The following is a 24,523-nucleotide window of genomic DNA, read 5'->3' as shown; positions in this document are numbered from 1 at the left end:
ATCCCCTCGTGTGCCGTTTGGCCTTCATTGGTGCTACTCGCTAACAGCCCTTGCCTTAACAGTCTGTTAAGACTATATGGGCTTTCTTTGCATTTGTGTGTATACCAATGTGTGTGTACCAATGTCTGTACACACACATTGTGGGGAGCGGCGGTTGCAGCATTCAGCGCTGCACCACAAACCCAGCGTCCCGAGTTCGATTCCCGCTCATGGCCAAAACCAGTGGCAATTATCGGATCCAGTCCTGAGACTTCTGTAGGTTAACTCAACCTCAAATTATTACGTGGATGCGGTTTGTAAAAACATCGACCACTGGGGAGACAGAGGTCGCCGGGCGCGGAACGTACACCGTTATAACTCGGAACACTACCGCGTTAAGCGAAGACTTGCAGTATCTGCCCCATCCCTCCCCCTCTATAGCCCTGCCCTTTTATCATATAGCCCGCCCTCTCCCCCTGTAGCCCCGCCCTCTCCCCCTATAGCCCCGCCCTCTCTCCATAGAGCCCCTCCCTCTCTCCATATATCCCTGCCCCCTCAATGACTGTCCCCGCCCTCTCCCCCCTTTAGCCCCGCCCTCTCCCCCTATCGCCCCGCCCCCTGCCCATATACCACCACCCTCTCAATGACTGTCCCCGCCCTCTCCCACTATAGCCCCGCCCTCTCTCCATAGAGCCCCTCCCTCTCTCCATAGAGCCCCTCCCTCTCTCCATATATCCCTGCCCCCTCAATGACTGTCCCCGCCCTCTCCCCCCTTTAGCCCCGCCCTCTCCTATCGCCCCGCCCCCTGCCCATATACCACCCTCTCAATGACTGTCCCCGCCCTCTCCCATTATAGCCCCGCCCTCTCTCCATAGAGCCCCTCCCTCTCTCCATATATCCCTGCCCCCTCAATGACTGTCCCCGCCCTCTCCCCCCTTTAGCCCCGCCCTCTCCCCCCTATCGCCCCGCCCTCTGCCCATATACCACCACCCTCTCAATGACTGTCCCCGCCCTCTCCCACTATAGCCCCGCCCACCCAATGACTGTCCCCGCCTTCTCCACCGTATAGCCCCACCCCCTCCTCCCCCATCTCTGTGTCGCTCAATGAGCCCCGCCGCGATGGCTGCCTGGCCGCTGCTGCTGCTCGTTCTACCGCTGCTCACACCGGCGCAACAAGGTAGGCAGGCAGGCAGGCACGCGGGTAGCTACACACACACTCACAGAGCACACGTGACTGCATTCAGTACGCAATATTGTACGTGGGAGCGGTGGTGCAGCGGTTAGCACCACGTGGCGCTACGAACCCGGCAGCCCGAGTTCGATTCGCGATCACGGCCAACACCAGTGATATCGATTATCTGAACCGGTCCTGGGCCTCCCCTAGGTCGACTCAGCCTAAAATGAGTACCTGGTGCGGTGTGTAATCATCTACACGGGAGAGACAAAGGCGGCCGGGCGTGGTGTTGGCCTCCCACACCTTCATATGTGCCACTCACCTACAGCACTTGCCCCAACAATCTGTTCAGGCTATACGGGCGATCTTTGTCTGAATGTATGAATGTATGTTGATCTTCTTTCGCACCGTACATAGCCAACCGTGCTCATCGGAGTTGCGACGGAATGACAACAAACTTAACACAAAAATCGTACACGGAGTTAGACATTTGTGTTACACAAACTGTGCATGAAATGTGTGTGTAATGTTGTAAAATAGTTTCGCAAAAGATATGCTGTATATATATCGATCTCGATTATTTTTTTTTTGCTGTTACTTTAAATGTCCACGTGACGAGAAGCTTCTGAGAGCGAGCTACATGTCTCGGTGCGGATTTTTATATTTTTTTATTTTATTAGTTTTGTCATCGATATGTAAGTCACAAGTGTCTGTTCCGTGTGTCATCAAAACTTCCACAGCACGCGCAGTGTTCGTGATTAGGGTTGCGGTTAAAATGCCGTGCTGGGGTTCTGGTTAGAACGTGGTGGTGGTGGTGTTCCGAACCAGACTCAGACTCTGGAATTAGACTGCACCCAGGGGGAATCCGAGAAGCTGTAAAGCTCTTTACTCCCAGATGTCCAGTTAAGGGGGCACGGGGTCAGCAAACGATACAGCAACAAGCACACAATAAACGACTAATGATGCAAAATACAGGTAAGGGTGAGCAAGTCACAAATAATGCACAAAAGTACAAATAAAATAAGTACATAGTGGGAATATACCGACTAACCTACTCACCCTCTCACGCAATCACCCACTCACCCAATCACCCACCCAATCACTCAGCTATTCAGCCACGCACTTGCTCATCCACCCACTCATCCATTCATCCACCAACTCACCCATCCACCCACTCTTCCACCCAACCACTCAACCACCCACCACTCAGCCACTCACTCACCCACTCACCCACCTAAACAATCACCCAATTACTCACCCAACCGCTCAGCCACTCACCCACCCACTCATCCATCCATCCACCCACCCACTCATCCATCCAACTCACCCACCGAATAACTTAGCCGTTCACCCAACCGCTCACCCACTCATCTATTCATCCACCTACTCATCCACTCATCCATCCACCCACTCACTCAATCAACCACCCAACCACTCAGCCACACACCCACCAACCCACTCACCCGCCCATCTACTCACTCTGTGATATCCAGTCAGTGACCTTCCACCACCCGTGGTAAGCAGATAATTGCGGGGCTGCGCCTATAACTTGTTTTTACATTTTAAGCGGGCGTGCAGCCTACAGCAAAGCTAACCAAGCCACTGAAACATAAAAAAGTGTATTAGTTCGAATTACATAAGTACGTAACATTCCTGCCGATGTCCCAGCACTTAACTGCACGTTTGGGACATTAAGTCTACGTGTGATTCTATGGATCTCTGTGTGAGTCTTTGGGTATATGTGTCTGTACGAGATTGTCGATCTCTGTGTGAGTCTATTGGTCGCTGTGTGAGTCTATGGATCTATGTGTGAGTAGTCTATGGGTCTATGTGTGATGAGTCTATGCATGTGTGTGTATGTTGAACTTATTTCGCCACCGTACATACTCAACCGTGCTGATCGGAGGTGTTGGGGAAGGGCAACAAACTAAACACAACAAGACCAACAACAACAAGCAGTATTTCTAAATAATCCAGAAGGCAGAAAAAATAACAGACCCAGACCACACCAAGAGAGCAACAACAACAACAGTCCCAGACCACACCAAGACAACAACAACAGTCCCAGACCACACCAAGACAACAACAACAGTCCCAGACCACACCAAGACAACAACAACAGTCCCAGACCACACCAAGACAACAACAACAGTCCCAGACCACACCAAGACAACAACAACAACAGTCCCAGACCACACCAAGACAACAACAACAACAGTCCCAGACCACACCAAGACAACAACAACAGTCCCAGACCACACCAAGACAACAACAACAGTCCCAGACCACACCAAGACAACAACAACAACAACAGTCCCAGACCACACCAAGACAACAACAACAGTCCCAGACCACACCAAGACAACAACAACAACAACAGTCCCAGACCACACCAAGACAACAACAACAACAGTCCCAGACCACACCAAGACAACAACAACAACAGTCCCAGACCACACCAAGACAACAACAACAACAACAGTCCCAGACCACACCAAGACAACAACAACAACAGTCCCAGACCACACCAAGACAACAACAACAACAGTCCCAGACCACACCAAGACAACAACAACAGTTCCAGACCACACCAAGACAACAACAACAGTCCCAGACCACACCAAGTCAACAACAACAGTCCTAGACCACACAAAGACAACAACAACAACAGTCCCAGACCACACCAAGACATAAAATATTCTCAGGCATCATCAAGGAAACAACAGACCCTCAGTCGAATTAAACTATAGAGGTGAAGGATCAAAGTTACAAATCACGTTTGCAAATTGTGATTGCTGTGTCCAGTGCTAAACTTCTGCTTCAGGATATTTATGTTTTTACGTCGCAACAAATAAAATAAATAAAGTATATGAGTACAAATTACACAAGTGCATACATTCATGCCGATTTTGCTAAACTATACCATACACTATACCGTACACTATACCACGCACTATACCACGGACGATACCACACACTATACCACACACTATACCACACACTATTCCACTTTCATTTAACCAGGTGCAAGGCGCTATTGAGTTGCTGTGTAGTTTTTTTTTACAGAAGCGACCTGGCCATCACAAATAATGGCAGGTCAACGAAGTAATGGCTTATCATCATCTTACTCTTGGGACTTTCGATAAAGTCACGTAGAGAGGTAAAAATACAATACGAAAAATTACAAAGAACAAGCCATCGCTTGTGTTGCGATTGAAACGTCGTAGTTTTTTGTAAAATAAAAAAAGAATTAACCAATCTACGTGACTTTACGGAAAGACCCGAGAATATGAATTCCTTCAGTCACAAAAGTTTTAAGTCAAGAATCATCATCATCATCATCACGTGGAAATTAATAGCAGTAGACAAATCCTCTAAACGCGTGTTTCTACTGCCGCAGAGAGACCCATAGACACCCATAGACACCCATCGAGATCCAGAGACACGTAGAGAATGTTAGAGACCCATAGAGACCCGTCATCATAGAGACCCATAGAGACCCACAAAGATCCAAACACTCGTAGAGAACAATATAGCACCACAGAGACAAATACTAATCGAGACCCATACTAAAACTAAACTATGTTCATCATTGTACCATTTAAGGCCCCACTGAGCTATTGCGTGGATCTTTTTCAGAAACGGATCGGGCTGTCACAACTGATCGCTGCTCAAGCAAGTAGCTGCTAATATAATCGTCGTGCGTGAATTTATAGCACCAGGCGAACGTTCTTAATAAAATAAAATATTTTATTTTATTATTTTATTCTCATTCTACGTGACTTTACCGAAATAACCAAAGAAGATGAATCCTTGCAGTCACGAAAGCTTTAAATCGAAATTCACCAGGCGAATCTTCGAAACCGCGTGGTGATATTGCTTCTTAAATGTGGAGCATAAATATGCTGCTTCAGAATATGATTTGAAGTAACTAAACTTAAATAAATTAAGGCGTTTAACAAATCAGTACACATTGCACAAGCACTCGCTCACATTCCCTGCCGATTTTGCAACACTGCTACAGTATGGGTGCTTAGTGGGGAAATGCAGCAAAAACGACAACAACAGTGCCAGGAGACCACACAAATCAGGTTATTGTGGTTGCATTCTGCCTGCTGTGGTGATGTTATTATACTGTGGTGGTTTTGCTTGCTGTGTTCATAACGTGGTTAAGTTTGTGGTTATGATGCAGTTTTGGCTGTGATTATATTGGCGGCCGTTGAGGTTATGTGCCGTATTGGTTATGGTTATAACGTGGTTGTAGTTATAATGGCTGTGGTTATTTACACACTCACCCGCTCACCCACGCACTCACTCTCCCACCCAATCACCTATCCACACACTCTTCCACCCAAGCACCTACCCGAGCACCCACCCATTCACCCACCCACTCACCCACCCAATCACCCACCCACTCACCCACCCACTCACCCACCCAATCACCCACCCACCCATTCACCCACCCATTCACCCACCCACCCACCCATTCACCCACCCACCCACCCATTCACCCACCCACGCATTCACCCACCCACCCATTCACCCACCCACCCATTCACCCACCCACTCAGCTATCCACTCACTAACTCGCCCACCTACTCACTCAACCTACCCACTCACCCAATCACCCACTCACTCACCCATCACTCCCCCATTCATTCACTCACTCACCCACTAACTCTCTCACCCACCCATTCCCCCACTCACCCATCTATTCACCTACCCACCCGCCCACCCACCCATTTACTCACCTACCCACCCACCCATCTACTCACCTATCCATTCACTCACCCACCCTCGTGTTGAAGCAAAAAAACATTGACTCGAATGCTATCTCAGAAAGGGCGTAGGTCCATTCTCAATGAACACGGTGCATAACCGAATGACACCTTCACCAGAAACGGAGCTTTTCATTTTATTGCATCCAGTGCTTGACAAACCTCGTGCGGTAATTTTGTTTGACTGTAGTTTTATTTTACACTTTACTGCATACTCGGTAGCGATTCTGGCTATACGGGCGATCTTTGTCTTTGTATGAATGTATGTTTATCTTCTTTCGCACCGTACATGGAGTTGCTCATCGGAGTTGCGTCGGAATGACAACAAACTAAACACAAAAATCGTACACGGAGATTTTGCAACACTATACCATACACTATACCATACACTATACCACGCACTATACCACGCACGATACCACGCACGATACCACACACTATACCACACTTTATACCACACACGATACCACTTTCATTAAACCAGGTGCAAGGCCCCACTGAGTTGCTGTGTAGTTCTTTTTTTACAGAAGCGACCTGGCCATCACAAATAATGGCAGGTCAACGAAGTAATGGCTTATCATCATCTTACTCTTGGGACTTTCGATAAAGTCACGTAGAGAGGTAAAAATAAAATACGAAAAATTACAAAGAACAAGCCATCGCTTGTGTTTCGATTGAAACGTCGTAGTTTTTTGTAAAATAAAAAATAATTAACCAATCTACGTGACTTTACCGAAAGACCCGAGAATATGAATTCCTTCAGTCACAAAAGTTTTAAGTCAAGAATCATCATCACCATCACGTGGAAATTAATAGCAGCAGACAAATCCTCTAAACGCGTGTTTCTACAGACTCAGAGAGACCCATAGACACCCATAGACACCCATCGAGATCCAGAGACACGTAGAGAATGTTAGAGACCCATAGAGACCCGTAATCATAGAGACCCATAGAGACCCACAAAGATCCAAACACTCGTAGAGAACAATATAGCACCACAGAGACAAATACTAATCGAGACCCATACTAAAACTAAACTATGTTCATCATTGTACCGGGTAAGGCCCCACTGAGCTATTGCGTGGATCTTTTTCAGAAACGGATCCGGCTGTCACAACTGATCGCTGCTCAAGCAAGTAGCTGCTAATATAATCGTCGTCGTGCGTGAATTTATAGCACCAGGCGAACGTTCTTAATAAAATAAAATATTTTATTTTATTGTTTTATTCTCATTCTACGTGACTTTACCGAAAGAACCAAAGAAGATGAATCCTTGCAGTCACGAAAGCTTTAAATCGAAATTCACCAGGCGAATCTTCGAAACCGCGTTGTGATGTTGCTTCTTAAATGTTGAGCACAAATTTTCTGCTTCAGAATATGATTTGAAGTAACTAAACTTCAATAAATTAATGAGTTTAACAAATCAGTACACATTGCACAAGCACTCGCTCACATTCCCTGCCGATTTTGCAACACTGCTACAGTATGGGTGCTTAGTGGGGAAATGCAGCAAAAACGACAACAGTGCCAGACCACGGCACGAGGACAGCACACAAATCAGGTTATTGTGGTTGCATTCTGCCTGCTGTGGTGATGTTATTATACTGTGGTAGTTTTGCTTGCTGTGTTCATAACGTGGTTAAGTTTGTGGTTATGATGCAGTTTTGGCTGTGATTATATTGGCGGCCGTTGAGGTTATGTGCCGTATTGGTTGTGGTTATAACGTGGTTGTAGTTATAATGGCTGTGGTTATTTACACACTCACCCGCTCACCCACGCACTCACTCTCCCACCCAATCACTCATCCACTCACTCTCCCACCCAATCACCCACCCAAGCACTCACCCATTCACCCACCCACTCAGCTATTTACTCACTAACTCGCCCACCCACTCACTCACCCATCACTCCCCCATTCACTCACTCACTCACCCACCAACTCTCTCAACCCACCCACCAACTCTCTCAACCCACCCACTCACCCACATACCGATCTATTCACCTACCCACCCGCTCACCCACCCATCTACTCACTCACCTATCCATTCACTCACCCACCCTCGTGTTGAAGCAAATAAAACATTGACTCGATCGCTATCTCAGAAAGGGCGTAGGTCCGTTCTCAATGAACACGGTGCATAACCGAATGACACCTTCACCGGAAACGGAGCTTTTCATTTTATTGCATCCAGTGCTTGACAAACCTCGTGCGGTAATTTTGTTTGACTGTCGTTTTATTTTACACTTTACTGCATACTCGGTAGCGATTCTGGCTATACGGGCGATCTTTGTCTTTGTATGAATGTATGTTTATCTTCTTTCGCACCGTACATGGAGTTGCTCATCGGAGTTGCGTCGGAATGACAACAAACTAAACACAAAAATCGTACACGGAGATTTTGCAACACTATACCATACACTATACCATGCACTATACCACACACGATACCACTTTCATTTAACCAGGTGCAAGGCCCCACTGAGTTGCTGTGTAGTTTTTTTTTTACAGAAGCGACCTGGCCATCACAAATAATGGCAGGTCAACGAAGTAATGTCTTATCATCATCTTACTCTTGGGACTTTCGATAAAGTCACGTAGAGAGGTAAAAATACAATACGAAAAATTACAAAGAACAAGCCATCGCTTGTGTTTCGATTGAAACGTCGTAGTTTTTTGTAAAAGAAAAAAAAATTAACCAATCTACGTGACTTTACCGAAAGACCCGAGAATATGAATTCCTTCAGTCACAAAAGTTTTAAGTCAAGAATCATCATCATCATCACGTGGAACTTAATAGCAGTAGACAAATCCTCTAAACGCGTGTTTCTACAGACTCAGAGAGACCCATAGACACCCATAGACACCCATCGAGATCCAGAGACACGTAGAGAATGTTAGAGACCCATAGAGACCCGTAATCATAGAGACCCATAGAGACCCACAAAGATCCAAACACTCGTAGAGAACAATATAGCACCACAGAGACAAATACTATTCGAGACCCATACTGAAACTAAACTATGTTCATCATTGTACCAGGTAAGGCCCCACTGAGCTATTGCGTGGATCTTTTTCAGAAACGGATCCGGCTGTCACAACTGATCGCTGCTCAAGCAAGTAGCTGCTAATATAATCGTCGTCGTGCGTGAATTTATAGCACCAGGCGAACGTTCTTAATAAAATAAAATATTTTATTTTATTATTTTATTCTCATTCTACGTGACTTTACCGAAAGAACCAAAGAAGATGAATCCTTGCAGTCACGAAAGCTTTAAATCGAAATTCACCAGGCGAATCTTCGAAACCGCGTGGTGATATTGCTTCTTAAATGTGGAGCACAAATATTCTGCTTCAGAATATGATTTGAAGTAACTAAACTTAAATAAATTAATAAGTTTGACAAATCAGTACACATTGCACAAGCACTCGCTCACATTCCCTGCCGATTTTGCAACACTGCTACAGTATGGGTGCTTAGTGGGGAAATGCAGCAAAAACGACAACAACAACAGCGCCAGACCACGGCACGAGGACAGCACACAAATCAGGTTATTGTGGTTGCATTCTGCCTGCTGTGGTGATGTTATTATACTGTGGTAGTTTTGCTTGCTCAGTTCATAACGTGGTTAAGTTTGTGGTTATGATGCAGTTTTGGCTGTGATTATATTGGCGGCCGTTGAGGTTATGTGCCGTATTGGTTGTGGTTATAACGTGGTTGTAGTTATGATGGCTATGGTTATTTACACACTCACCTGCTCACCCACGCACTCACTCTCCCACCCAATCACCTATCCACACACTCTTCCACCCAAGCACCTACCCAAGCACCCACCCATTCACCCACCCACTCACCCACCCAATCACCCACCCACTCACCCACCCACTCACCCACCCACTCACCCACCCAATCACCCACTCACCCATTCACCCACCCACCCATTCACCCACCCACCCATTCACCCACCCACCCACCCATTCACCCACCCACCCATTCACCCACCCACCCATTCACCCACCCACGCATTCACCCACCCACCCACCCATTCACCCACCCACGCATTCACCCACCCACCCATTCACCCACCCACCCATTCACCCACCCACTCACCCACCCACCCACCCATTCACCCACCCACCCACCCATTCACCCACCCACCCATTCACCCACCCACGCATTCACCCACCCACCCATTCACCCACCCACGCATTCACCCACCCACCCATTCACCCACCCACGCATTCACCCACCCACCCATTCACCCACCCAACCACCCATTCACCCACCCACTCACCCACCCACCCACCCATTCACCCACCCACTCACCCACCCATTCACCCACCCACTCAGCTATCCACTCACTAACTCGCCCACCTACTCACTCAACCTACCCACTCACCCAATCACCCACTCACTCACCCATCACTCCCCCATTCATTCACTCACTCACCCACTAACTCTCTCACCCACCCATTCCCCCACTCACCCATCGACTCACCTACCCACCCGCCCACCCACCCATCGACTCACCTACCCACCCACCCATCTACTCACCTATCCATTCACTCACCCACCCTCGTGTTGAAGCAAATAAACCATTGCCTCGATCGCTATCTCAGAAAGGGCGTAGGTCCATTCTCAATGAACACGGTGCATAACCGAATGACACCTTCACCGGAAACGGAGCTTTTCATTTTATTGCATCCAGTGCTTGACAAACCGCGTGTGGTAATTTTGTTTGACTGTCGTTTTATTTTACACTTTACTGCATACTCGGTAGCGATTCTGGCGCGTTTCATATTTTTTCAGACGTCCACGGAAATGCATGGAAGTTCGATCGTATTTATTGACATGAAGAGGGGGAGCCATTGCCCCCCCCCCCCTCCATTCCCCTAGAAGGTAGAGCGATCACTCGCCAACCGCGAGAGGAGTGGGGGGGGGTAGGTTCCTGGGAAATTCCACGGTAGGCAAATACCATACCTGTCAACCCATACGGTTTACCCCTTAATCATGTACAAGGGAAATTGAATTTCGATTTAAATCTTTCGTGACTGCAATGATTCATCTTCTTTGGTTCTTTCGGTAAAGTCACGTAGAATGAGAATAAAATAATAAATTGATAAAAAAATATTATTGTGTTATTTTATTATATCAATTTATTATTTTATTCTCATTCTACGTGACTTTACCGAAAGAACCAAAGAAGAAGGGAAATTGAGTTGTCGGATGCAGACGGCGTACAGCCGTTTCAATACGGGCAATAAAAAAACAAATGTTGCGTCTATGTGTCTGTTTAACCCTTGCGATGGGACTTTGTAGGATGAACGTTGAGATTTATAAGGGGCACGGGGTGACCAATAAGGTCTTAATTGGTCTGTAATAAGGTGAGAGGTTTGACAGGTATGAACTCCGTGGTTGATAAAGTGCAGGGGAGGGGGTGGGGGTAGCCCTATGGGAAACACGGGGTTAGGGGGAGCCATGCCCACGGTCAGACTCGTCGACGCTTCACTCAGCTGGCCTGTTAATCCACCAAGCGCCGAATACAACGCACTACCCTATACACTTGTAAAGGAGCTCCAATGCGGCGCATTGTATTCGGCGCAACTGAACCTGAGCACAGCAGAACCCCCTCCCCTTGGCGACGGCGATTGGTTCCACGAAACCGGTCGTTTAAGTGATTTGGCCGTTAAGCTTCGTCCGTTCGTATTCAACGTCACTTTACCGAAAGTGACTTTACCGAAAGAGCTAAGAATATGAATTACTGCAGTCACGAAAGCTTTAAATCAACAATTCTTCGTCCGTTCGTTCGTTTCTCAGACCGCTTGCCCTGGTGAGGGTCGCAACTGCTGCAGCGTGTTGAGTAGTGTGGTCGAGACCTCAATTTCCCTGGCGACAGACTCCAGCACTGCTACACTGTACACTGCTATACACTACACACTACACACAGTCACAAGCTAATCATTCAGCCATTTCAATGCTAAATTATATGCTAATTCCTTTGTCAAGGCGCTTTGTTCCTCTCACACAGCTTAAAGGCCGTGATCTGAACGTGGCTCTTTCACTCCAGCGCTGTCCTACCAGACAGTCTCGCCCCTTCACCTGATGAAGGCCGCTTGTGTTGTGAGAATATTATTGTGTTATTTTATTTTATCAATTTATTATTTTATTCTCATTCTATGCTACTATACACTACGCTATGCACTGCTATTCACTACACTACTATACACTACACTATACACTACACTATACACTACACTACTATAAACTATGCTACTATACACTACGCTATGCACTGCTATTCACTACACTACTATACACTACACTATACACTACTATACACCACTACGCTACTACACTACTATACACTACTATACTCTACTACACTGCTGTATAGTACTATACCACTATACATTACTACACTACTCTACACTATACTATACACTACTACACTAATATAGATTACTATTCACTAATACACTAATATACACTACTACACTGCTATACACTACTATACACTATTCTACACTATTCTTCTGTACATTACTCTACACTTTACACTACTGTATACTACACTATATACTACTATACACTAGACTATACACTACACTACTATAAACTACACTATACACAACTATGCAATAACCTGCTATACACCACACTACTACACACGACACTATACACTATGCATCGGGCTCTATGGAGGCCCATCGTTAAACGATTCGTCATTAACAGGGGTCGTCAAGGGGTTCTCCTACAAACTTTAAATTTACTCTGCATGCCTGTAATAATAACGATGGTGGTGGTTGGTGGTGGCGGGTGGTGCTGGTAGTTGGTGGTGGTCGGTGGTGGTGGTGAATGGTGATGGTGGGTGGTGGTGGTTGATGGTGAATGGTGGTGGTGAATGGTGGTGGTAGGTGGTGGCGGGTGGTGGTGGATGCTGGTGGTTCTGGGGTGGTGGGTGGTGAATGGTGGTGTTGGGTGGATGATGGTGGTGGTGGGCAGTGGAGGTGGATGGTGGTGGTTGGCAGTGGTAATGGTGGTGGTGGGTGTTAGTTGTGGATGGTGATGGGTGGTGGTGGTGAATGGTGGTGGTGAATGGTTGTGGTGAATGGTTGTGGTGGCAGGGTGGTGGTGGGTGGTGTTTGTGGCGGCGGTGGTGTTGCGTCACAATCAGAATCCCCATGGTCATGTCGAACCGGGTCAGAGAGACGGAGTGGTTTATACAAGCAGGGCTGTAACAATGCGACGAAGCTTCGCCACACACTGTATAGCTGCCTGACTATAGAGTGACGACGATGATGAGGGCTGTAGAGCTGGCCAGCTACGCAGCGACGACGACAACGAAGAGATGGCAGCGATGACGGCGATGAAAGCCAAGACCCGAACCTCCATTTGCCTCTCACTTATATCCCTCCATTTTGGCCAAGCCCTGCCCCTGGCCACGCCCTACTTCTGGAACTCTCTCGCCGGTTCCAGGAGCTTCCCGATTCATCCCCGCCTGGACCCTTGGCCGAGTTACGCGCCCCCTTATGGTTGCCTATATGTGTGCCATTTTATAACGCACCCATACCCGTAGTTAGCCCCCATGGTCAACATATGGCACCCTGTCACTACAATATTACAGCAATATTACAACAATAGCAACAGAAGAGATATTCCCCTTCGTCCAACAGGTAAGGACAGAACTTGATTAGGCGCTTTCGTGACTGCAGGAATTACTCTTTGTTTTTTTTCGGTAAAGTCACGTAGAAATAATAAAAAATAATAAAAAAATAAAATTATATAATAGCATACGACGTTTCGATCGCAACACAAGCAATCATCATCAGGTAAAGGAAACATATAACCCCAGACAGACCTTAAGTAGGGAGAATTAATCGAAACGTCGTATGCTATTATATATATAAAAAAATATTTCTACGTGACTTTACCGAAAAAACCAAAGAGTAATTCATGCAGGCACGAAAGCGCCTAATCAAGTTCGAACCACCTTTACGGGAAGGTATGAGATCTGTTGTCTTTGTGTTTCTCTGCTGGTGTGTCTACGTCGTATGCTATTCTTTGTGTTTCTGTGTCGCTGTGTTGTCTCTACCTATGGTTGTGTGCCTGGGGACCTCTAAGTGTGCGCTGCTGCGCCCGGTTCCTGCCTGGGGACCTCTAAGTGTGCGCTGCTGCGCCCGGTGCCTGACAACTGTGTGCCTGACAACTTATATCATGCAAATTTGTGTCCCATTGTCTATAAGCCTTAGCCCTCCTACATCGCTGGCCTTCTTAAAGCCTCGGGACAGATTTACTTTACCCCTTAACTGTGCGCGTGTCTCCCCCCCAAAGGTCTCTCTACGGTAAGTATTCTATCACTATCTTAAATTTCACACTTAACTTACAATTTCACAATCTTTGAAACAGCGTATTCAACCAAACCATGCGTTGATTGTGTTTTAACTGACCGTTTGTGTTGCTTTATATAGTTTCCAAATTTTGCTATACCCTGTTTGATTTAGTGTGATGTTCCGTCTCTCTGTATCCCTTGGTATATCTGTGTTAATTCTCCCTACTTAAGGTCTGTCTGCGGTTATATGTTTCCTCTACCTGTTGATGATTGCTTGTGTTGCGATCGAAACGTCATATGCTATTATATTATTTTATTTTTTATTATTTCTACGTGACTTTACCGAAAAAACCAAAGAGGTAATAACAGGTTTGGGGAAGAAGAGTCGTTTATTAGCATGGAAAAAGCGTGGGCGTGATTCATGCATTCGTTAGTTTGGGCCATTTTGCAGCCGAATATTTTTTAGTTTGACATGTAGGAGGGCTTTCACGGTCAATTTTAACCGTAATAAAAGGTTGTTTTTTTATTTTATTTAGATGTAGAAATATAAATGCGTCGTTAAACACACACACCACCACCCGACAGCCAATCAGTAAGGGGTATGTTACTTAAAACACAACAATCCACTTCCTTTACTGTCAACACTCACTGGTTGTTGCGTGTTGGAGAGTTATTGACTGTCGCCTGATGAGACTGCTGTTTGTTGTTGTAATCACTGGCGTAACATCACCAGCAACTCGAATTTGTAAATGTTACTGTAGGTTTAACTTTCCAACACAACAACAACCGGTTAGTTCTGAACTAGTAAACTATTTGGCCACGTTTTGTGTTACGTGACAAACCGCTTACTGATTGCCTGTTTCGGGTGGTGGTGGCGGGTTTATACATTTGTAGTGTAGTAACTCTTGACACCCAGGAGACCTGTAGAGCCAGATCGAGACGAGGATTTTTACATAGGGCTGCTTGCCGTTTATTCACACTCTTACACACTCTTACACACTCTGTTCACACTCTCTACTCTCGACGCTTACACTCGTCATGGTGCACGTCAGAACTCTGACCTTTACGCGGACATCCCTCTGCTATCTACGCCCCGGTACGGCTTCTCCTATGTCTATCACCTCGTCTGCCCCGGGCTGGGGCTATAACGTATCACCGCCCGGCGACGAGGTGAGACCTCTACATATCTAGCCCTTCTTCGGCGGTGGCTGGGATGTCTTCCATGCAGGCTCTCGTTCCCCTCTCTCTCACTCCCCTATGGCGACCACTTTACTCTCTCCACAGCGACCCCGCTCTCGTCCTGGGGTCCCCCTTAAGTACCCTGCTGCCTCGATGACATTACGTCATCACATCACGTCATCCCACTCCTCTACAGATGACATTACGTCATCCCACTACTCCTCTACATCACCCCCCCCCTGTGAAGAAAAATCAGCCGTCCCGGCTGTCAACATCCCCTTATAAAATGAACAAAACAATCTAGACGACCCCAACGACGAACAACAAAAAACAGCAATACGTCATATCACTAAAACCCCCAAGCTAACATCCCTATAGCCACTACACAACAACACTGTAACAACAAAATAACACCCCCAACAATCCAATAAATGCCAAAAAAACCAAGGAGGGAAGAACATCAGCGAGGAACACAACACTTGACGGCGGACGTTGCAAAGTCCCCCGAAGCAATCTCCCGCTGTGCCCGTCACACCACCGACGTGGCCTGCACCCCCAGTAAAAGCAGCAGGCCCATCGCGCAGTGGCGGTGCGCTCTCCTGCGTGCCGGCTCACCCCACCAGCACGAAGCAGGCGGCTCCCCAGGCTCCAGATGTCGGAGCACACCTCTTCACAATTACAACGTGGGAGGCACACCCCACTTGCAGTCGCCGGGTTCCCGCGGCAACAATAGCGGCCGATGGCCGCGTCGCAGCCGCGCGCCAAATGGCGGGAACACCGCCGCGGCGAAAATGGCGGGAACACCCTCACCCGCGGGGATGGCGGGAACGCCGCAGCCGCGGGGAAGGCCGGAACGCCCGCAGTGACCCGACGGCGGCCGCGTTCCCCTGCAGCTCCGCCATCGACTCACCCACACCCGGCCGCTCCCTCGACACCAGCAGCTGGTCGAGTCGGCCGGCGACGTCGCCCCAGCTCTCCGTCGATGGCGGCCAGTCTGGGCCCACAGCCTTCTCCCACGCAGGCTGCAGTCGCCCTCCCCCCGGGGCACATCACCAGGGCCCCAGACTCCGGGGTCGTCGCAGGGAGAGCTCTGGTGCAGCCCTCGCCGTCCATCTGCTCCTCAGGTTTGGTCTTGCACTCCGCTGCCGGCTTTCCCACCACGCCAGCGAAGGGTTCCAGCTTCCTTGAATTTAAGCAGCGAAGGTTCGATGGCCACTTCCGACACCAAATGTTGTGTAGTAACTCTTGACACCCAGGAGACTTGTAGAGCCAGACGGAGACGAGGATTCTTACATTGGGCTGCTTTCTGTTTATTCACACTCTTACACCTTTACACTCTGTTTACACTCTCAACACTCGATGCTTAGACCCGTCATGGTGCACGTCAGAACTCTGACCTTTACGCGGATATCCCTCAGCTATATATGCCCCGGTATGGTTTCCCCTATGTCTATCACCTCGTCTGCCCCGGGCGCGGGCTCAACCATCACCGACCGGCGACGAAGTGAGACCTCTACATCTCTAGCCCTTCTTCGGCGGTGGCTGGGATGTCTTCCATGCAGGCTCTCGTTCCCCTCTCTCTCACTCCCCTTTGGCGACCACCTCACTCTCCCCACGGCGACCCCACTCTCGTCCTGGGGGCCCCCTTAAGTACCCCCCCACTCCTCTACAGATGACATGACGTTATCCCACTACTCCTCTACACAATTACATTTATGCCATCTAACCCTCTATGATGGATAATATTGGTAGTGAATACTTTACAAAACTACAAACTATTTGATTTTACCAGGTATGGCCGACTACTGAGCTACGTAGCTCTTTTTCAGAAGCGACGTGCCCTCACAAATGTTAGCTCACTTAAGTGGCTGATATCATCATCACGTGGACATTTATAGCAGCAGCCAAATGACCTAAACACGTGACGTTGATTTTAAATGTGGAGGGAAACCCTGGAGGGCTTGGAGAAAAAAGCCATGTGACCGCGGGGAAAGAGACACGCAAACTCCAAATATACAGCAGTTGTCAGTGTCGAGATTGAACTCACGACCTCCTGCAAACCAGGCGAGGTAGTTACTATCTCGCCTCCAGGAGGTAGTGGATTCAGTCCCCGACTGTAATGCCACGGTGGCTTCCTGAGGGTGGGGGGGCGGTTGGTGGATTTTCCTCCCATAACCGCTCACCCATCCTCTTACATCACGTAACCCCGGCCACCCTGCATTACCCCAGGGCAACAGCATTTGTCTATCTTGTTACAAGACCCAGCAACCTATAGTTCCATTCTTCACAAGGCCTAACATCTTTGTGAGATATCAACCTTATCTGGGCCTCCCCCTTGGTCAATTCAGCCTTAAATGAGTACAAATATCAGCACTATATGGAGAAAGGGGCATCTGCTTCTGGCTACACCACCCCCAATCGCCTTAACAGGTGGTCGCTATCAGTCCTTGCACCAACACTCTCAGAAGCTAAATGGGCAGTGTATTTATATATATGTGTGTGTATCGGTAGTGTAGCAGTTGACGCGCTGCGCTACGAACCCGATGGAGCTGCGTTCAATTCCCGCTCACGGACAACACCGTCAGTGACTATTATCTTTATTGGTACTAGGCCCTTCCCGTAGGTCGACTCAGCCGCGAATGAGTTATCTGGCGCGGTGCAAAGTAAACATCGGCACTGGGGTAGACAAAGGCGGCCGGGCATGGTACTGTCCACCCACCTCCTTGTGTGCCCTTCCGACATTCACAGGCGCTGCTGCTACTCGCTAACAGCACTTGCCCCATCAGTCTTGTTAAAGGCTATAGCGGGGGCGATCTTTGTCTTTTGTTTAAGTTTATTCATACTGGTTGTTGTTGTTGTTGCAGATTGCAGTGTCTCCTTGCCCGCTGAAACTATTCAGAAAACGCCGCAAGGCTCGGTCCTGTTCTCGGCTGCCACAACGACGCCTCCGAGATGCCAACTCGCGCTCGAGAGCACCGCGTGGACCGTCAGCCCGAAGGCGGACAGAGGTGCGCACGGCTGGCACGGGGTGCGGGTCGCATCGTTCAACGGCTCGGCCATCGTGGAGCCGGAGTACCTGGGAAAAGCCTGGACCTACAGCGAAGGCACCTCCAACGCCTCGCTCCTCGTCAAAAATCTCACGATATACGACTCGGGATACTACACGGTCACGGCCGTGTGGAGGTCGCCCAGTGGGATTCGGCAGTCCGAGAGCACTCAGCCCCTCTCTGTCCGCAGTGGTAAGGACGCCGCGGGAACTCGGTGGCGAGGGATGAGCAACGTGCAATGTGTGTACACACAGTACGTGGGGTGAACTTCTTTCACACCACCTGTACACAACAACAACGATGAGTAGTGTATAATCGTGTAGTGTATGGTAGTGTAGTGTTTATGAATGTAGTGTAGTGTGTAGCGTAGTTTATAGTGTAGTATGTAGTGTATAGTGTAGTGTGTATTGTAGTGTATAGTGTAGTGTATGCATGTTGAACTTCTCTGGCACTGTATGTAGCCAACCGCGCTAATCGAAGGTGCAGGAGAAGGACAACAAACTAAACACTAAAATAAGCAGTTCTAATTAAATTAATTTTCAATTTAGCATAATGGTGTAGTGTATAGTCGTCTGGTGTATAGTAGTGTAGTGTATAGTAGTGTAGCGTATAGTAGTGTATCGTATTGTGTAACGTAGTCTTTTGTGTAGTATTTAGTGTAGAGTTTAGTGTGTATAGTGGAGTGTGTAGTGTATAGTGTAGTGTATAGTGTAGTGTATGAATGTTGAACTTATTTGGCACTGTACGTAGCCAACTGTGCTCATCAGAGGTGTGGGGGAAGGACAAGAAAACATATTTCGGTTGCTGATGTAGATGCAGAGCCAATGACTACAATTTGACATCCAGGTTGGTCGAGCCCAGATGCGTGTGAAATTGTAAGTAGGAAAAAAACGTCGGTGACTGGGACATGAGGGTCGAGGATACATCTCTAGAACACCCTAGACCCCATGGACTCGACTCCATCTCACTTGACCACCCACCCACTCACCCACCCACCCACACACTCACCCATCCACCCACACACTCACCCACCTACACACACACTCACCCATCCACCCACACACTCACCCACCCACCCACTCACCCACCCCAACACTTGCCCCAACAGTCTGTTAAAGGCTCCACGGGGTGGGGGGGGGGGTATCTTTGTCTTTGTTATTGTTACAGATTGCAGAATCTCCATGCCCAGAAAGCCCATTCAGACAGAAGTGGGAGGATCGGTTCTGTTTTCGGCTCAAATAACCGCGGCTCCAAGGTGCAGGCTCGCGAGCGTGGTGTGGGTCAAGGCGAGGTACAATGACAAAGACACAACCAGTGCCGAAGCTCCACTACAGGTCGCGGCGTTCAACGGCTCGGCCCGTGTGCACCCACGCTACCGAGGCAGAGCCTGGCTCTACGGCGGAAACTCCTCCAAGTCCTGGCTCTCCGTGAAGTCCCTCACGAGATACGACTCCGGATTCTACCTGGTCACGGCGACGTGGGGCTCGGACGAGGGGGAAGTGCAGTCTGAGAGCAGACAGCTGCTGTCCGTTCATTATGGTGAGTCTATAGAGCTCAGTCGTGGTGTGTCTGTGTGTGTGTGCTATTAGTACAGCGCTGAAAAATGACTACAACTCTCATTTGAATGTATTTTATTTTTTGTTTTACCAGGTGTAAGGAGACCTGGCCCATTACAAATGATAGCTGCTCAAATCCACGCGACCGCTGAGAGAGAGACACACAAACTGTGATTATAAAAGTGGTGTTAAACTGAGTAATCCATGACACGTTAGACTCATGTTATAGCGAGTAGTCCATCACACGCTCTATTCCCGTTGTGGTGGGTAGTCCGTCACATGTGTAGTATCAGCGATTCGGAGACAAGGGTTTCCAGGAGGCACCTTTTTAAATAACACCTTCACACTTCACAGGTTCGTCCTCGTACTCTCCCTAGTCGTCCAGCCTAGCCTAAACACAACCCTGACCATGTAACACTGATGGCGCTGACCGAGACAGCCAACAACTATCTGGCTGCGCAATATCTAGCGAAGACGGCAGCGACGTAGGTGGCAAAGACGTCAGCGACGATGGAACGAGTCCACTCCCAGAACCATCAGCCCTGGGCTCCCGCTCTCAGCTGCTTTTATGCTACCCGGTGTGGCCTGGCTCTGCCCTGGCCGTGCCTCCCTTCTCGAAACCACTAGCAGGTTTCAGGGGCTTACAGATGGGGTCTTCCATAACCCTTGCCCCAGTTCCTTCGCCCTGCAGACACTCCGTCTAGATGCTCACCGGCGTGTGTACTGTTTGTCTACCGCAGTTGCCGTTGCTGGCCAGCAGTCGGCGCTATTACACTACACATGCTAGACTCACGTTGCAGTGAGTAGTCAATCACATGCTAGACTCTCCTTATAGCAAGTAGTCTGGTCTCACGCTAGACTCACTTTATAGTGAGTAGTCCATCACGCACTAGACTTGCCCCGACAGACTGTTCAGGCTACACGGGAGATCTTTGTTTTTATATATCTGTGCGTGTTGCTGGCCAACCACCCACTCGTGTGTATCACAGTGCTGGTCTTCATAGGCGATGCTGCTGCTACTCACTACTAACAGGACTTGCCGAGACAGTCTGCTGTTAAGGCTATTCGGAGAGTGAGGGTTGCTTATTTTTTTCAATAGGAGAGGAATTCGGATTAATTTTCTCTTCCATGCATTTACCTAAATATTTCTATATGATGCCAATGCATGCTTTAACGGCGAAAGAAAGATGAACAATAACTCGATCCAGAATACAGGGAATCTTAACAAGACTTGGAATGTATATAACTGTGACTTGATTCGTTCCGCACTATTGACACAATATGCACAAGAACGTGAACCAACTGGGGTGGATAACAATTTCTTGACATCCAAGTACAATCAGCTCCTCAAAACTCTCGGGCAACTGGAATAGCCCACATTTACGTGACCGCATAGTTCAACACAGCGACCCCAGATACAGAACACCGCGCCGACCGTTTATACCAATTATCACGAACGCTCCACTCCTGGGTGACAAGGCGACACAGCAGAAGCCCAGGGTATGCAAATCCACTCTCCAGATCACGTGCAGCCTCAGAAATCCCCCCAGACCGATTGGCAGCACAGGGCTCCCAGCATTCAATGCAGAAATAAGCTCAGTCTTGGTTTGGCGCTCACGACCGCACTCCGAGCAGATCCACGCAGCGGCAGTTTCAGTCACTGATCCGCCCGCCCTGCAGTAGTGATTTGCAGCATCTGGTTTTCTCCAGGAGTCCCTTGGTCATGGTTTGTGCTGATCATCCTTCCCCTGTACACGGGAAAGCGCTCAATAAATTACTCAAAATCTGGTCCCGCCTCTGTCAATCACCTTGGCTCATGCAGCGCCCTCCAATCGGAGCCCCGTGACATCGTTACATAAGCCCTGACTTTTTGTTGACCTCACTTGCCACCAATCACGGCCATCCCCGTCAACTGCCACCCTCACCCCACACCAAGCGGCCTACTCTGACTGCCCAACTTGTGCACCGCACCCGGTCAATGCCAGACTCCGTGATGGCGCCGCCTTGGCTTCCGGAGATTGGGGGGGGGGGGGCATCACCCCGAGGTGACAGTATATGTCGATACTGTTGTGGGGGTGACAGGGGGGTAGAGGATCGTTGTTCTTGGTTTGTCTTCTATGGTCCACCCCTATGCTCTCTCTCTCTTTTGTAGCCTGCGAGGTTCGGACCCAGCATGCGTCGCTCCGCTGTGCTCGGCACGAGACGGCGACTCTGTTGTGCCGCGCCCGCTCTCCGCTCTGCGCCCTCGAGGTGGTCGCATGGTTCAGGATCATATCGATGCAGGATCGCGAGCTCATCCTGCTCCACAACGGGAGTGACCTGAGCCGCCTGGGACCCAACTACGTGGGAAGGGCAGCGGGCGTCCGGCTGTTGTGGTCGAGGCCAGATGACGCCTCGCTGGTCCTCGCCAACGTCAGCCTCGGAGATGCCGGCAAATACGAGTGCCAACACGAGTGGAGGCAGGGAGGTGGATTCGAGTTCAGCGTCGCCGACATTATGCTCACGGTCACCAAAGGTGAGTCCGTGCACGATTACGACCCGTTGAAGGAAACCTGTAGGCGGCAAAACATTTTTTTTATTAAAACAATAAACGATTTGACATTTTACCTGGTGTACGTAGCCTGGTGTATATTTGGAGTCTGCGTCTCTCTCTCTTTCTCCCCGTGGTGGGTCGCATAGATTTTTTTCTCTGGGTCCTCCAGTTTTATTCTTCAACATTTTACAATGAAGAATATTTTTGGCTACTGCTATACATGTCCACGTGATGATAAGCCACTTCGTTGGGCCATAAATTATTTAAACAGATGAGGATAAACTATTTTTATTTTACCAGGTGTAGGGTCCCACTGTGCTATGTAGCTCCTGTTCAGAAGCCACCTGGCCATCGCAGATGATAGGTGGGTGCCATGGTGGCTAGGAGATGTTAACTACCTCGCCTGATATACAGGAGGTCGTGGGTTTGGTCCCAACCCTGGCGCCTGCTGTATATTTGGAGTGTACGTGTCTTCTCTCTAATCTCCCCGTGGTCGAGTGAATCAACGTGCGTTAAATGTCCACGTTATGATAAAGCCATTTTGTTGAGCTATCATTTATGGCCAGTCGCTTTTGAAAAAAGAGCTTTACAGCTCAGTGGGGCTTTACCTGATTAAATAAAAAAAATAGTTAATCGTTTTCTTTTTAAATAGTTTATAGTTCAACGAAGTGACTTATCATCACGTGAAAATGTACATCGGCAGTCAGATACTCTTGTAGGGGACTGTAGAGAAATTGTAAAGAGTACACGTGGAGATAATTAAGAACAGATGGACATAGGATACTGTATAGATAATTAATTAAATACACACGTTTAGATGATTGGGAACAGGGGACAGCGATATGTGCACGTTGAGATAATTATTAAAGACATGCCACAGTTATGGTGGAGGGCATTGTCCAATTAAGGGTGGGACCGAGACGGTACTGTATATAAACCAGAACGAGGCACCCCATTCGGTGCGCTTGCCTTGGACCAGAAACTACAAGGTGGAAGACATCAGGGCTGTTTGCTGGGCGACAAAGGTGGAAGACATCGGGGCTGACAGTTCGCAGGGATGTATTTACAAATTACTTAGAAAATAAAAATGAATAAAGACTCCACTTTTTAAATAAATGGACTCCTCCAAGGAGCTTCTTTACACTCTTGAATGCGTGGCGTTAGTTCTAAACTGTGGGGGTAAAAAAAAACGGAGGACCAGGCGAAAAAAATCAACACGACCACCATCGGGAGGGAGAGAGAGACACGCAAACTCCAAATATTGAGCAGGCTACGTTTGGTGCTAAATAAGTTCAATGTAAAATTTTGATTTAAAGCTTTCGTGACTGCAGTAATTCATATCCTTAGTTCTTTCGGTAAAGTCACTTCAACGTGACTTTACCGAAAGAACTAAGAATAAGTTCAATGTACGTACAAAAAGGAATTGGACCAGCAGGGGCCTGAAATCGGCTTGCTTTGTAGATGACTGGAGAGGACCTACGAAGTATTGTAAGCTAATGCACGGTTTACCACAAACTACTGTGAATGTAACTCAAAGCAGTGCACACTACCGCAAATTTCCTGCAAAGTATCGCAAACTACCGCTTAGGTTTTTTTAAATATTATTTCCTGATAGAACAAATCAATTGTAATATGTTTGCCCACGTGGACAACTGAATGGAATTTGCTTTGTCCGGTTGCAGTAAAAAAAACGGCGTATTACCGACACAATCTAACCCAAAGTAATCTTAATCACGTGACATTTAGGTTTGATTGGCTTTTCTATTGCCATGGAATAGCAACAAGGCACGATACTGATCGTGGATATTAGGGTCTGTTTTTTTTAATTACTTCCGTTGTAAATTTTTGATTTAAAGCTTTCGTGACTGCAGTAATTCATATTCTTAGTTTTTTCGGTAAAGTCACGTTGAAGAGAAACAACAAAATAATAAAATATATATAAAACAATA

At 48.0% G+C, this 24,523-nt stretch overlaps 1 protein-coding gene across 2 annotated transcripts in view; it reads left to right on the top strand.

Annotated features, from left to right (window-relative positions):
- Positions 1-1,053: 1,053 nt before the first annotated feature.
- Positions 1,054-24,523, top strand: part of LOC116957388 (cell adhesion molecule CEACAM3-like) — a 33,331-nt gene continuing 9,861 nt past the window's right edge. For both annotated transcript variants that reach the window (XM_032979509.2, XM_076055859.1), the window contains exons 1-4: positions 1,054-1,156; positions 18,303-18,677; positions 19,653-20,024; positions 22,194-22,556. In XM_032979509.2, coding sequence (XP_032835400.2) covers positions 1,084-1,156; positions 18,303-18,677; positions 19,653-20,024; positions 22,194-22,556 — 1,183 coding nt within the window. In that variant the 5' untranslated portion in view covers positions 1,054-1,083. The remainder of the gene's footprint in view (positions 1,157-18,302; positions 18,678-19,652; positions 20,025-22,193; positions 22,557-24,523) is intronic.

Source organism: Petromyzon marinus, chromosome 73 (assembly GCF_048934315.1).
Source record: "Petromyzon marinus isolate PM22_M1 ecotype Great Lakes invasive population chromosome 73, UKy_Petmar_22M1.pri1.0, whole genome shotgun sequence".
Taxonomy (NCBI): Eukaryota; Metazoa; Chordata; class Hyperoartia; order Petromyzontiformes; family Petromyzontidae; genus Petromyzon; species Petromyzon marinus.
This window is presented reverse-complemented; position numbering and strand designations above follow the sequence as displayed.